Source organism: Cyclopterus lumpus, chromosome 18 (genome assembly GCF_009769545.1).
Source record: "Cyclopterus lumpus isolate fCycLum1 chromosome 18, fCycLum1.pri, whole genome shotgun sequence".
NCBI classification, from domain to species: domain Eukaryota; kingdom Metazoa; phylum Chordata; class Actinopteri; order Perciformes; family Cyclopteridae; genus Cyclopterus; species Cyclopterus lumpus.
This window is the reverse complement of record NC_046983.1, coordinates 12836272-12850024: the sequence shown is the minus strand read 5'-3', so window position 1 is coordinate 12850024 and position 13753 is coordinate 12836272. Positions and strand designations below refer to the sequence as shown.

The following is a 13753-nucleotide window of genomic DNA, read 5'->3' as shown; positions in this document are numbered from 1 at the left end:
GTTTTCTCCGAAGCCACTCCCCCAAAGTGATCATAATGAACGTAAACATCAAACATAGCTATTCTCTCACAGCTGTTAAGCTAGCCGCTTGCAAAGAGTGCACACAGGTAGACAGGCAGATAGATTATTATAATATATATTATATACAATGAAAAGATTGGACGGGTTTATTACAGACCTGCAACAGCCACAGATACCAGATTTATTCTCTCTATTTTTGTCAGAGAAAAATAGAATGTAAGGGCAGCAAGAATAGCTGTTTTTTTTATATCTAACAATATCTTGTCTTGCTATACATTTTTAAAAAAAGGTAGTCTTTAGAATTTGATGGCATCTCGCGATTTAGAATAAAAAAGCCCATAAAGCAGGGCACGCTTTAGGGCGGGGCTACCTTGTGATTGACAGGTCGCTACAACAACGTTGATCAGTATGCGAGTTTTCGTCTTACAACTTTAACCCTTTCACAGTGTGTTTTCAGTTCATTGTAAGATTTTGGTCGCCTAAAAATGTCTTATTCATCGTGTCACTTCTGGTTGCAAAAAAACAAAAGATGGCGACGGCCATAATACCGAACTCCAAGTTTCAAAATTACACAAGCATGTCGGAGAACTACGGTGGCCTTCAAGTAACCTGGAAACATGAACGGCTCTCTCTAGGCCCGGTGTTTGGTTTGTCCGTTCTGGGCTACCGTAGAAACATGGCGGTGCAACATGGAGGACCCTCACCCTCTGTAGATATGAAGGGCTCATTTTAAGCTAACAATTCTTAGTTTCAGGTGATTACACAGTTAATCAGAGTTATGGATATTATTTTTATTTCTGAAATGCTACACGCCCTTTAAATTACTTCATAGTTTGATATTAAGTCATTTGATGAGTTTTCTTTGAGGCAAAATTACTTGAACGTACATGGATGAAAATCTGTTTCGTACGGGTTTATCTTTTGATAAAAATTAAAAATAGGGAAAACAAATGGCTGCTCTACTCAATCACTGCCTCCTACCTTCTCTTTAGCCCGGAGTTCATCAAACATGTCCTGGATCTCCAGTTTCCAATCCTCCTGCAGGGAGTGGAAGGACTCCTGCGGCATCTCTTCCTTCACCTGCTGCTCCAGGGCCGTGAGCTGGGCCAGGATGGAGCTGAAATTGGGTCTGCGGTGTGGGTCCTGGTCCCAGCACTCTGTCACACACACACACACACACACACACACACTCGTCAGTCACCAGGGTCCATACTGCAGCACTACAGATACAGGGTGATTACTACTACGCTCCCTGCTGCATGCATAAACAGAAAAATAATAGAAATAAGGAAGCAGTGGACCGGAGAGCAAAATGGATATTAAGCAGAATTACTATAATAGAGTCTGGTACTGAGTCGCTTCCTTAAAATGAGTGGAAATCTGATATCAGATTCAACCCAATTCACTTTTTCCAGCAGTTCCACTTCTTTTTAGCTTTTTCTTGAATCAATGCACCTGAAAGCAGGAAGTAACTCAAATACACACTCAGAAGTGTTGCATTGAGTGATCGTCACACCCCATGCCCAATGAGTATTCCGCGCCGCCACTCGTTTTTATTTACACATACTTCAGGCACTTGTGTGAGCGTAATCTAGAGTCAAGCTGATCACTTATTCAAAGTGGTATGCTTAATTAACTAGCTGCGGGGGCTTTTGCATAATTTGCTGCATTACAAGCAGATCAAAAACCAATCCGATAATTAATTAATCCTCTGAGGTGGCTATCGGTGGTGTTGTTTACCGATCTCTTTTTTCTTTTTCTACAAACACAACCAGCAGACATCAAGACACGGGGCGAAGTGGAAAGACTGTTATCGGTTCGTGTCTACCTTTTGACAAAAGGTGGTACGTTAGAAAGTGCCCAGGTGACATTTCTTTTCAACTTGAAACTGAACAAAGGAAGTGCACAAACATGTTGCACAAGGAGACTGGAGCTCAAAGCGCTTCCTCTCCACGGAAACATTATTAACAACACGCAGCACTACATCTTTGGGTTTGGGGAAATGGAAGGAGAGAGCGTGCCGGGGAACACATTTGATCTCACGCTTGTGTACTGCCACACCGCTGAACTGAGAGTCATTTGGCCTAAACAGTGCACTTGGGTGCACGCCGATTACATTTCCAAACATGTGACCCACCTGACATGAGCTGAGCGAAGGGTTCGGGGCACGTGGAGGGGATGGGCAGGGTGAGCTTGTTGACGGCGACTCCGTAGGCGACGGCAAGTCCATCAATCCCTTTGTAGGGGGCCTCTCCCGTTAGCAGCTCCCACAGCAGAACACCGTAGCTGGAGGAGAGGGGTGGGGGGGGCACAGGCAACCGGGCATGAGGCAGTAAACTCAGACCAAAATGAGACACAAGATATCTTCTGGAAAATGTATGTCGATATACAAAGCAATAATTCTAATTTTTACTTTCTAGACCACTGCCATGAGACTGTTTTCACATCTGTAAGCTGTTGCGAACTCAGTACCTCCAGCAGCTGCTTCACAGTAATCGTCTCCACTTTTACTGGGAATCAGTTCAGGAGGTCAGAGCGTTTTTTCCACAATTGTAATGTTTATAGAAAAAAAGATTATTATCTACCCAAGATCTTCCTCATTGCCAGTGTTTTGGTGCATTTTGGAAAAATAAAAAATAGAAGTTATAGTATAGAGGTTAAAATGACCCAGTCGTCTTACATTTTGTACTACCTACAAGTGTAAAAATTAATGTTATCTAAATTAAAACTGGACAAATCATGTTACAATATTTGTCTATCTATATTTACTTGCGATACACGAAATGTGGCAATTTGTATTTGTGTATAATGACTACAAACACATTTGAAGCATAGATACAAAGAATCACAAAATGAGAATTAAAATACTGTAGATGATGGTTTGTGGGTACTGGCTCATTTAGTTCTGAACGCACGAAGAAGATACCACCTTGGGACACACACACACACACACACACACACACACACACACACACACACACACACAGTGGTGGAGGACTTGAATCCAAACACCATCAGTTAGCCCTTGCCTGGACCTGACTGAACACACTGTGGAGAGCGCAGGCCGCAGCCTTTCTTTTATATTTTAGCTCTTTAATTACAACTTCCACACACTGTGCCTGTGCTCGCCGAGGCGGTCCCCTGTCTTCACGTGGCGGCTTTGGGGACACAGATCCACAGATGAGGAAAAGAATAGTAGAACAAAGATTGCCCTTCATTTTCAGAACAGGGGCCGCCTGCTCCGCCCACTACATTCTCCTTTTCTTTCTTTTTCCAGATTTGTGCAGCGATTTGCTATGAAAATGAGGTTGCGTGGATTTGTTGTTGATAGACGGGGAGATGAAAACTGAGAGGATGTGTGTGTGTGTGTGTGTGTGTGTGTGTATGATGACACTAAACACATTAAACTAGTTAGAAATTTAAAAAATAAACACTTACTAAAAAGGGTTCCTTAATGCAGCAGAAAATTCCTTAAGTATAAGCAGAACCCTTTTTTGATGTTCTCAAGGAGCTTTCAAAAAGGTTCCCTGTAACAGCGTGTTCAATTGGTTCCACATAGGCTCTTGTGTGGGGCTGCAAAGACCCATTTAAGAGTGGATTAAATGGTCCAAATCCACAGGATTATAAATTAAACCATAGCATATGAGGGTAACTGCTATAACCGCAACGCAGCAAAGCCGTGAGTGTGTATTACCGTATCATAAATTGTTTATCTTGTTCCCCGCTCGCTTCATCCCACATGCAAATTCATATATGGCAGCAAAAAAAAAAGAAAGCCATCTTCAATCTCCTCTCGACAAATCACACAGTTGTTCGAGTCATCATTAGAAAACCACAAACCATAATTAAGGGACTCTTTCTTTTTCTGTGTAGATGTGGCCAAGCACACACAGACATGTGCACGCATACACACATATCACACACTCGTATCACTCACACACACGGAGCTATTCCCAGATAAAGGGCTGCGGTTAGGTCTGGTGTGTGGCCTCCTTCTCCGCCTGTGCCGGAGACAATGGGACAGTGTGCAGTACAGATGTCCCACAACAAAGCACAGAGCAGCCCTTTGAAGAGACGCCGTCACGTGGACGCGTTTGGGTCTCGCTGCAATCCATCACTCTCGTCTCCCACCATCGCTTCTCCGTGCACTTTAAACCTCTCCCCTCAATGCCGATCGCGCCTTCTGTCCTCAGACCGCGGCAGCGGGCACAATGTCCTGCAGACCATCACTACACGCTGCTGGTTATATATTAATATATCTGAAGCTTCTATTTAGTACCTCAGAAAACATTGTGAACATGAGTTCATGGTCTCATTCGCTAGTTTTGTATTATTATTTTTTTTTTTAAATGATGGTCCATTTAGAGTTAACTAGACCATAAAACACGGTAATCTTTAGGGCGGGTGCTACCTTCTGACTGACCGGTCACTTTCGCTACCAGAGCCGTATACGTTGTCCCTACGTCACTCCGACGGTTAATTCTCCTCGTGGCTACGTCCCACCATAAAGCTGTATTATTTTATGACAATATTCCAATTTGTATTGTTACATCTATGAGTATACTTTTATTTGTATTTGTATTCTACGGGTTGAATAGGCTACAATAGGTTGCACGGTGGTGTAGTGGCTAGCACTGTCGCCTCACAGCAAGAGGGCCGCGGGTTCAATTCCCGGTCGGAGCGGTCCTTCTGTGTGGAGTTTGCATGTTCTCCCCGTGGCGGCGTGGGTTCTCTCCGGGCTCTCCGGCTTCCTCCCACAGTCCAAAGACATGCTGCAGGTTAATTGATCTCTAAATGTCCCATAGGTGTGAATGTGAGAGTGAATGGTTGTATGTCCCTACATGTGCCCTCGATGGACTGGCGGCCTGTCCAGGGTGTTCCCTGCCTTCGCCCTATGTCAGCTGGGATAGGCTCCAGCGCCCCCGCGACCCTAATGAGGATAAGCGGTATTGAAAATGGATGGATGGATGGATGGGTTGAATGCAACTTGCAGTCTACATTAGTTTAACCTAAAAGGAGTACGTCATTGTAGTATGTCCAGCGCTACTTCTTCGTCCTCTCACGGTGAACTGAGGACAGAATGGACGCTGGAACAAGGAAGCGACATCACCAGACAGGACGGGGCGGAGCTCGCTGGTTAGCGTGCTAATTTCATCCGGTATCTGTACAAGACGTCTTTTGATTTTTTTATTGTATTGTGGCCATATCACACATTGCACCAAGGAATAGTTTGACATTTCTCCACCTACACCTACTAGCTAAGCCCTAGCTTCAGAATTAGAGTGCTCACCTCCAGACGTCGCTGCCCTTGGAGAAGGTGGAGGACTTGATGACCTCGGGGGCCATCCAGGCGTAGGTGCCGGCGGTGCTCATCTTGGTGGTCTTGTGCCACTCCCTCGCCAGGCCGAAGTCTGTGATCTTCAACGTCAGGCCCTCCATACATTCATTCTCGATGGGCTGAGCCAGAAGGACTGGAGGGAAGGAAGGACAAGTGGGTAGGAAGAGAGGGAAAGGGTTTGAAGAGTTAAATACGTGTTGTGATTAAAATGCAACTTAACACTGCAAGAGCTTTTATTGAGCCAGCTATTATTTTTTCACTTCCTGTTGTTTTCATGACACGACAATCCACACTGACAACAAAGGATCCTATACTAAGACTTCACTTGCATTTGACAACATGTGATCAAATGGGCAAAAAGAGACTGCTGCTGCTTCAGATTAAAAGCTTCCAACCACAAGAAGGCTTTTATTGTGAAGCAGCTACAGGAATGTTTTCAATATCAAATAAATACAAAAATATGAAAAGATTCATATTTATAAATGGTCACAGTTTGTGAAAACAATTAAGACATTAAAATAATTTTAATTTAATTTCAGCATGTTTCTCAATAGCATTTAAATATATTTTCTAAACGAGCATAACAAAAAGTTGCCGCAAAGAAATGCACTGCGCATTCTAATATGGCCTCATTGCAACGGCAGGCAGGAAGCAACAAACAAAAAGGGCCCATTTTTAGTGACGAGAATCTAGAGGCCACTTTCAGCTCCCCAGAGTGACTCAATAAAAACACTTTCTAAAGATGAAGAAGTCAGTAACTCCGCGTCGAGTTAAGTGAACAAAGAGTTAAATGGACCCATAACAATGTTGCTCGTCAGCGTGTTGTCAGAGTTGATCATCGTACTGCGTAAAGAGATCCATGATTATGGTCTGCTATTTGCTACAGACACAGAAAAGACCATTTAAGCTCCGCAGGGATCGGTTTGATTTGCATTCGCTATTGTGACTGAAAAACTGGAGGCGTCGCATGCTTCTGAAGTGTTTTATGGGAAATCTGTTCAATATACCACGTGTGTAAGGGGAATAACAACATTATTATTATTATTGATAATATTAATTTTTACATACACACACACGTAAGATAAAGTTAATGAATACTGTCTGACACTCGCATCACAGAAGCTAGCAGTACACCAGTGTGCAGTGTCCCAACTGTTTTAGAAATAATAATAATTAGTCTAGCGTACACTTGCAGAATCATACTGGAGATGCCAAATCGGTTGGCCAAGTCTCTGTAAACCAGACGATCCCAGTGAAAGCAGATCTGCAGGTTGCAAACGGGATGTCTTTCTTTAGACATCTAGATTACATGTATTTGAATGGGTTTCAGGTTCTAACTACACATTTGAATATAGTCATTAAAATGCAAAGGAACTAATGACATAGCAATTTAACCTACACTCTAAAAAAAACAGTCACCCTTTGGTGAAGCCATCTCTTGGCCTCGCCGTGCTTATTTAAAATAAAATGTTTTAAAAAAGTCCAGAATCAGACTGATTAACCTTATTGACAGGGAGGGGCAAACCCCGACAGCAGCAACATAATGGGTCAATCAGATACGGATGACGGTCACTCGAGGATAGGCCTCTAAACATAGACGCAAACGGCGAAATCCAAAATGAGAAAAGTATACACTACAAAAGGGGATAACCCTATAAGTGAACACATGTTGGGAAGCAGCCAGCGCTGTGCGACCACGCGGCGTTGGAAGGCTTTGTTTCCGTGAAAATAGAACGTAGCGCCGAAGTCGTCGGTTGCTGCGGTGTGACTGTATCACATGCCTCGGTGTGATCGGCTTGCCGAGCCTCTCTTCCCCTTTGTTGGCAGGCAGGGCATCGCGCAGTGCAAGGCCGCCCATCAAACGCAGGGAGGAGAGGCTGCAAAGAATTCCACTTATTATAGGGAAGTAAGACTCCTGCTATTTGGAGTCACTTTCTGACTTTCTGGGCTCGGCGCTCTTCTTCCTTTGCTGGGAAAAAATCCTCTGGAGACTTTGTTTTTCTTTAACTTTTTCCACACATATGAACGATACTCTCTCTCTCTCTCTCTCTTTCTCTTTGTTGTCTATGTCTATGTCTTTGTCTCTCTCTCTCTCTGACATCCTGTGCAGAGCTTGGTAGCCCAGAGGCAGGGGGGTTTGCCGTCACAAAGGAATGCATCACAAGAGGTTGTGTTGTCTGCTCTCTGCGCGCGTGTGTGTGTGTGTGTGTGTGTGTGTGTTTGGTTCCATCCACTTTAACGTACACACACACACACACAGAATGGACAGAAGTGTGTGTGTGTGTGTTTGGTTCCATCCACTTTAACGTACACACACACACACACACACACACACACACACACACACACACACACACACACACACACACACACACACACACACTTCTGTCCATTCTATCTCAAAAGATGAAGACATGTGCAACGACAGACAGCCAATCAATGGAGACTTTGACTTCCTGACAGCTTCTTCTTTTTTTAATGGGGGAGAAAAAAAACAACATCAAGGTATGTCCATCACAAACTTTCCCATTGACTTCTGCCTCGAGACGAAGACACAAACAACACAAGTTGCAGAAGTAGCCAAAACACAAACAACCTCTACAGTGAGAAAGAAAGTGCCCGCTCATTTAACCTTTTTTTTTCATTGTGTCTGTCAATTCAACGCGCCTCGGAGAAGGACAGAGGTGCTGCTGGTAATTACCCCAACAGGCACTGATCTCTTACTGCACTTCTTTTGTCCGCCTGCCAGTCAGCCTCTGGTGAAAACAAGCCCCGGTCAGTCACCCCTATTTCCACCCGGGCGCTCACTCGCAGAGCCCTGACCCCACTTCCAGGAAGTGACGCCAGTATCGTCCAATTACCCTCTGGTGGCGGGGCCCTTCCTTAAAAAATAAAATACAAAAATTTGGATTTTGATGTTCCGGCTTGCTGTTGTGCACAGTAAGCTGTGAGCTATTTTAAGAAAACTGAAGTTAAGAGGGCGCGGGCGGGAGGGAAGTGGAGGTGCTGCGGTGAAGCGGTGGAGCAAGCTGAGGCAAGAAAGAGAGGTGACAATGGTCACACACACACACGGAAAAGAAAAAACATGTTTAATCAAATATTAGTTTTCATGGGAATGCAGTTTTCGATGCTTTAATAACAAATATGCTAGTGTGCTTTCTGTGAGATGTGAGGATGTAATTAGCCTAGCTTAGCATAAAGACTGAACAGGGGGAAGCTTGTCTCGGTCTAAAGCAAGAACCGTCAATAAGAAGTGGACGTAGTCGTCGTGATGTCACCCATCGGTTTGTGGACTGCCATGAGACCATAAACTCATGTTTACTGAGGGAGTAAATCAAGAGAGCAGTAGAGTCCTTTTCTCATAGACTTCTATACAACCTGACTTCTTCAGACACCACAGCAGTTGCCAGGTTTGATTCTGAATCCGGCCCCCTGGACCATAACCTCAGAGACTCAGCACAGAGGTGCTGGATAAACTGCACATAGTATAGTAGATAGTATTCTGTGCAACCCGTAATACACATTTAACTACAGAGTCATGCTGGGAGAGGCAAAATAAAAAAGGCCTTGGCCCTGAGCCTATCTTCCACCGACGCACGTACACACAGATTTTTTGAAGTTTCATAACACACATACTAAATATACATAACCAATGCATATAAATGTCTCTGCACTTAGTGGACAGATATAGCCTACCACCACACACACACGTGTAACTAAGCATAGAAACGAACATGCAAATCCACACAAGGAACAAAAGCCTTTTTAGCCGCCTCAGCACAAATACACACCGCATTCTTCTTCCACTTCCTGAGCTAAGGCAGAGTGCATCCACAGTCCAGTCTCCCTCCTCCAACCGCCACCATCACACTGACGACGACTGCCGCATTAGTCAGCTGCTTACTGGACGGTATGTGGCAACGCACTGTGTCCAAATCGGCCACTGACCCACATCACATAGAGTATGTGGACATCTTCAAGACTCCACTGGGAAGTTTAAGTCCGGACGGTGTAACTTCCAAGTACTGCCGGGGGGAGGAGGGGAACCATGAGAAAAAGTATCTTGGATCTTCATTGGATTTATATCAATTGTATTTGGCTCATAAAACATGGATACACAGGACCTTTCACCTGCATCTTGTGGTATCGCTCACCTGGCATTACATTTTGAGGGGGTTGTGTTCACTTAAGGGGCGATTAGAACAGGAAATCCCCCACTCCTTAAAAATTTAAATAAAATGATAACGGTGAGTATCATGATTCGATCAGTTTTGTCCAGACACAACGTCTTCCTGAGGCGAAACCAACAATGTTGCCACAAAGGCACCGTGACAGATCCCCATGGCAACAGGACTCTGTTTGGTATTGTTTGTTGTTCAGAAACAAGAGAGTCAGTTGCAGACGCGACTCCTACCAGCAGCGACCTGAGTTTGGACTGACTGAACCCTAACCCAGTGGCAGGGATCTTTGCATGGTGCGTTCCAAGGGCTGATTTTAAAGTCGAGATGAAATTAAATATCATTATTTAATCCTTTGAAATGAAAAAATAAAAAATGTATTTGAATAAATCCAATCAGCTTTTCATCCTTTAAAACAAAATACAACGTGTGCTTACGTAAGTTATTACCAACCACTGACCCTTAAGGACAACAATGGACCCCAATTTGGTCCTTAAGAGTCTGAGTACAGAACGTTTCTGTATTTGGGCTAAACAGTTCATTATAGCCTGATAATAGGAGCTGAGGTTGAACTTCCAACCCCTCACACCATAAAAAAAAAAACTCACCCGAAGTTTATACAAGAACAATGCTGTTTTCTTTATTGGCGAGTATGATGACTTTTTGAGTGTGACCCAGTTAGCTTTAGCCTTCGTCATTTAGCACAAAATCATGTCTGCAGCCAATGACTGCACATTTGGTTTTAAATGAGTCAGCTGTAAGTGTAAAAAAGTTAAGTGGACATAGTTTGTTCAACCAACTCACCAACTCAAAAGTTAGCTTCATTAGATAGCGCAACTTAAATCTGCCGGCTAGTTGTCACCTTTAGCTGGAAATGAGAATTCTGCTTTAGTCCGAAATGAAGGACCCTATATTTTCAAAAAGAACTAAGAATTTGTTGTCTTAGTAAGTTGCAACGGTGTCATTTGAAAAAGCAACGCTTGGCTGGCGCAGCAACAGAAACTAAAAGGGGGGCTGAGCAAACGTTCGATTGCATCAACCGCACCTGGCGTACCGAGAGCAAAGAGCCGGGACGGGGTCAACGTCCTGCTCAAGGACATTGGAGAGGACATGTGGCCGTCGCTGAGCATACAGTAGTGATAGAGGCCGTAACCTTTCTGCTGCAGGTCACTCTAACCAGCCCTCCCCCATCCCCCACACACACACACACACATTCACCGTGACATGCTAGATGCAAAAGTCAGCTCCACAGAGCTGCTCTCTGCCCCGTCACTCTGCACCTCACTTAATTATGTTTTTCTCCATAATTCAGTGAGACCGATATGTCAGTGTGCGAGTATGAGGCAGCTATTGGTGGAGGTGGCTGAACAGACGCTGTTTTGTGTTTTAAAACCAGGAAATAAGACTAAAATATCTGCACTGACCAAAAGTCTAAATTCTGTGAAATTGAAATATCTGTACCGGCTTTTAACATCAGTTCAACCTCAGCCTCCACTATGCTCCCTCTACTACCACCCATCCCCCCCCCCCCCCCCCCCCCTGCACTGCACCCGTAGGAGAAAGAGAGAATTCCTCCAGGGCGGGGGCTTTCCCCAGGAAGAACGGGAGCTTTGTCCCCTGAGGGACGAGGCCATAGGCTGACAGTCTGGCAACTTCTGACCAGGCAGCCAGTGAGTGAGAGAGTGAGAGAGAGTGATGGGGCATAATCACAGTGCAGAAGATGAAACCAGCGCTGGAGTTTCGACTCGGCTCGGAGGCACGCACCAAGTTCACAGAGTTTATTTACAAAAGGAGGCTGCAATTAGTGTGAGGAGGCCTTTCATTCTCTTTTGATAAATGTACAAATAATAATGTGGTTCCGGTTCTTATATTCACCGTGAACACTGGTGTTTACCAAACTATTATTATGGTATAACTTTTTTTTTAAATTACAAACCGTTGCAAGCAAATTCACAATCGGCCTCATGTATAAAATCGTGTACATGGATGTACATACAAATATATGCATATACACATATCTACATAAAGACTATAGAAGAAATTCTCTGGGAATGCTATTCACTACAGTGATGTCATTATATTAAACCAGACTCCCATGATGTTTGTTTTATTGTTCCATGCTAGTTTTATCTTCCTGCATAGTAGAGTGCATTGACACACTTATCTCATTTTAAGTACGAAGCTCTCGGTGCCCCGCTTATAAATCAAACCTGAAACAGGCCATACCTGTATCTCCTCTCCAGGTTGACAATGGCAGAGCCATCTATAATTTCATCACTGGAATTCAAGAACAAATGTAGTGCTTTACCTGTTGGGCCACTTCTTAAAAGCTGTTCTGGGTGTTTACACATGATCATGTAATGATCTTGTGCAGTATCTGTATAGGTTGCCAGGTAAAAAGGCTGTGAGGCCCTGAAAAAGGTCACTTATTAACAATCAAGCACTCATGCTTAACCTTCATTAGCGATATTTCCTTACAAAACTCAAAACAGAGGGCCGTTAATGGCTTGAAGGTCGTGTTGGGAAGGAGCGCCGATGTTCTGACGTAAATATGACGAAGTACAAAGAGTCGGGAACTACGGCTCAAGAACTCAATTTAGAGCCCGTTTACGTTAGTCACATTGCGGATTAAGTGTTAAAAACATTCCTGGGTTCAGTGTTTCTGCAGAAGAAAGGTGCTCCAACATCACTATGACATTCAGTCTGTGATTGTAGTGACCTTACATTAATATTAACATGAATATGAATGTACTTCTTGAAATCAATATGGCATTCTAAGAGACTTAAAATGTCTGTGAGGAAGCGGCGCTGCTTCGGCATTATTTGACCACGGAGATGTTGCTTGTATGTATTTTAATTATATTAGAAAGTTTGTCAAAGCGAAACAAAACTGGAATATAAAAACAACAATTATAAGTTAAAGACATGGGGGAAAATAAGCAAAAATCCACAAACACATTGCTAGAGATAAATACTTCCTTGTGTCTCAAACTCAATCAAACCCATCTCAAAAAGGTCACATTTAAAAAGGAACACAAAACCATCTCGACCATGCCAGCTACAACCAAGTCAACAGCAGATTGTAACATCCTTCATCTCGGTTTCCTTCCTGAATTCAAAACAAATCAGTCCAAATCCTCAGAACCGTTTTCTCTCTTCCACAAACAGACGGGCAGTTTTTGCGCTCACTTGCATGGGAACCGTCTTGTGATCTCTGAGGCGAGACAGAGGCCGAGCTGAAAAACAAGGCCTCAGACCGGAGAAGGCCAGAAAGACAACAACAACAACACACTCTGGCTGAGTTCTGGAAGCCTCGCCACTTCCTGTGCACTGACCTTCCAGCGTCTGCTCTTCTTTTTCTTTGTTTTTTATCCTCCCCCCCTGCAGTTGTTGGTCTGCCCCCCTCACTCATCCTGCTCAAACCACGCTCAAACCCCCCCCCCCCACACACACACACACACAACTAGGATCAGGTCAGCGTACGAATACATTTTGATTCAATATTTATTGTTACACTGGCTGTTGCCTAGAAGTCTAAGTCATTATTGTACAATATTTTGATTTGACTGCACTCACGTATGCTTGGAGAGTGTTGTATCATTTCTAATATTAATAATCCCCAGTTGTATTTGAAATATGGAAGAGGAATCACATGAAGCAACAATAATGCAATGAAAACTTGCCAAAAGCAGAAAAAGGCAAAAGTTTCACAACAATGTGCACAAAATATTCAATAACTGAAAGAAGTCAAAGTGGCGGTAGAAATACAATGAGTGAAAGGAGGTGTAATGTCAGTTACAATAGAAAAGGTTGAAGGAGGGCTCAAGTACTGAATGAAGAGCAAGTATCACTTGTCAAAGGGCTGAAGGGAGTTGAAGATTCAGTGGAACGTCCAGCAGTGAATGAAGTTGTGACGGCACGTGAAGTGAAGTGCGAGTGATGAAGTGAGCCAGAAGAGAACCGAATGAAACTAGTGCCCGTTCAGGTGCATGTGCACTCAAAGATCGTCACCTGAGGTGAAGGCACTGGAAGCAATAATAATAAACTCACATCGAGCCCTCATTTTGTACTCGCTAGTCGGTAATGTTTACTGCGATGATGGGAGACAGGCATCTATTTGGGGGAAATTACACTTATTAGATTTCTTTGAGAGCTGAGAAGATGAATATCAAGCCCATGTTCTGTACTTGCACATTATATATATATATATATAACA

General features: G+C 43.7%; 1 protein-coding gene across 1 annotated transcript in view; it reads right to left on the bottom strand.

Moving 5' to 3' along the window:
- Positions 1-13753, bottom strand: part of LOC117748188 (mitogen-activated protein kinase kinase kinase 11) — a 34505-nt gene that overhangs the window by 14400 nt on the left and 6352 nt on the right. Inside the window, exons 2-4 of the mRNA XM_034557831.1 lie at positions 5312-5492; positions 2159-2307; positions 1003-1178 (exon numbers count right to left, since the gene is read on the bottom strand). Coding sequence (XP_034413722.1) covers positions 1003-1178; positions 2159-2307; positions 5312-5492 — 506 coding nt within the window. The remainder of the gene's footprint in view (positions 1-1002; positions 1179-2158; positions 2308-5311; positions 5493-13753) is intronic.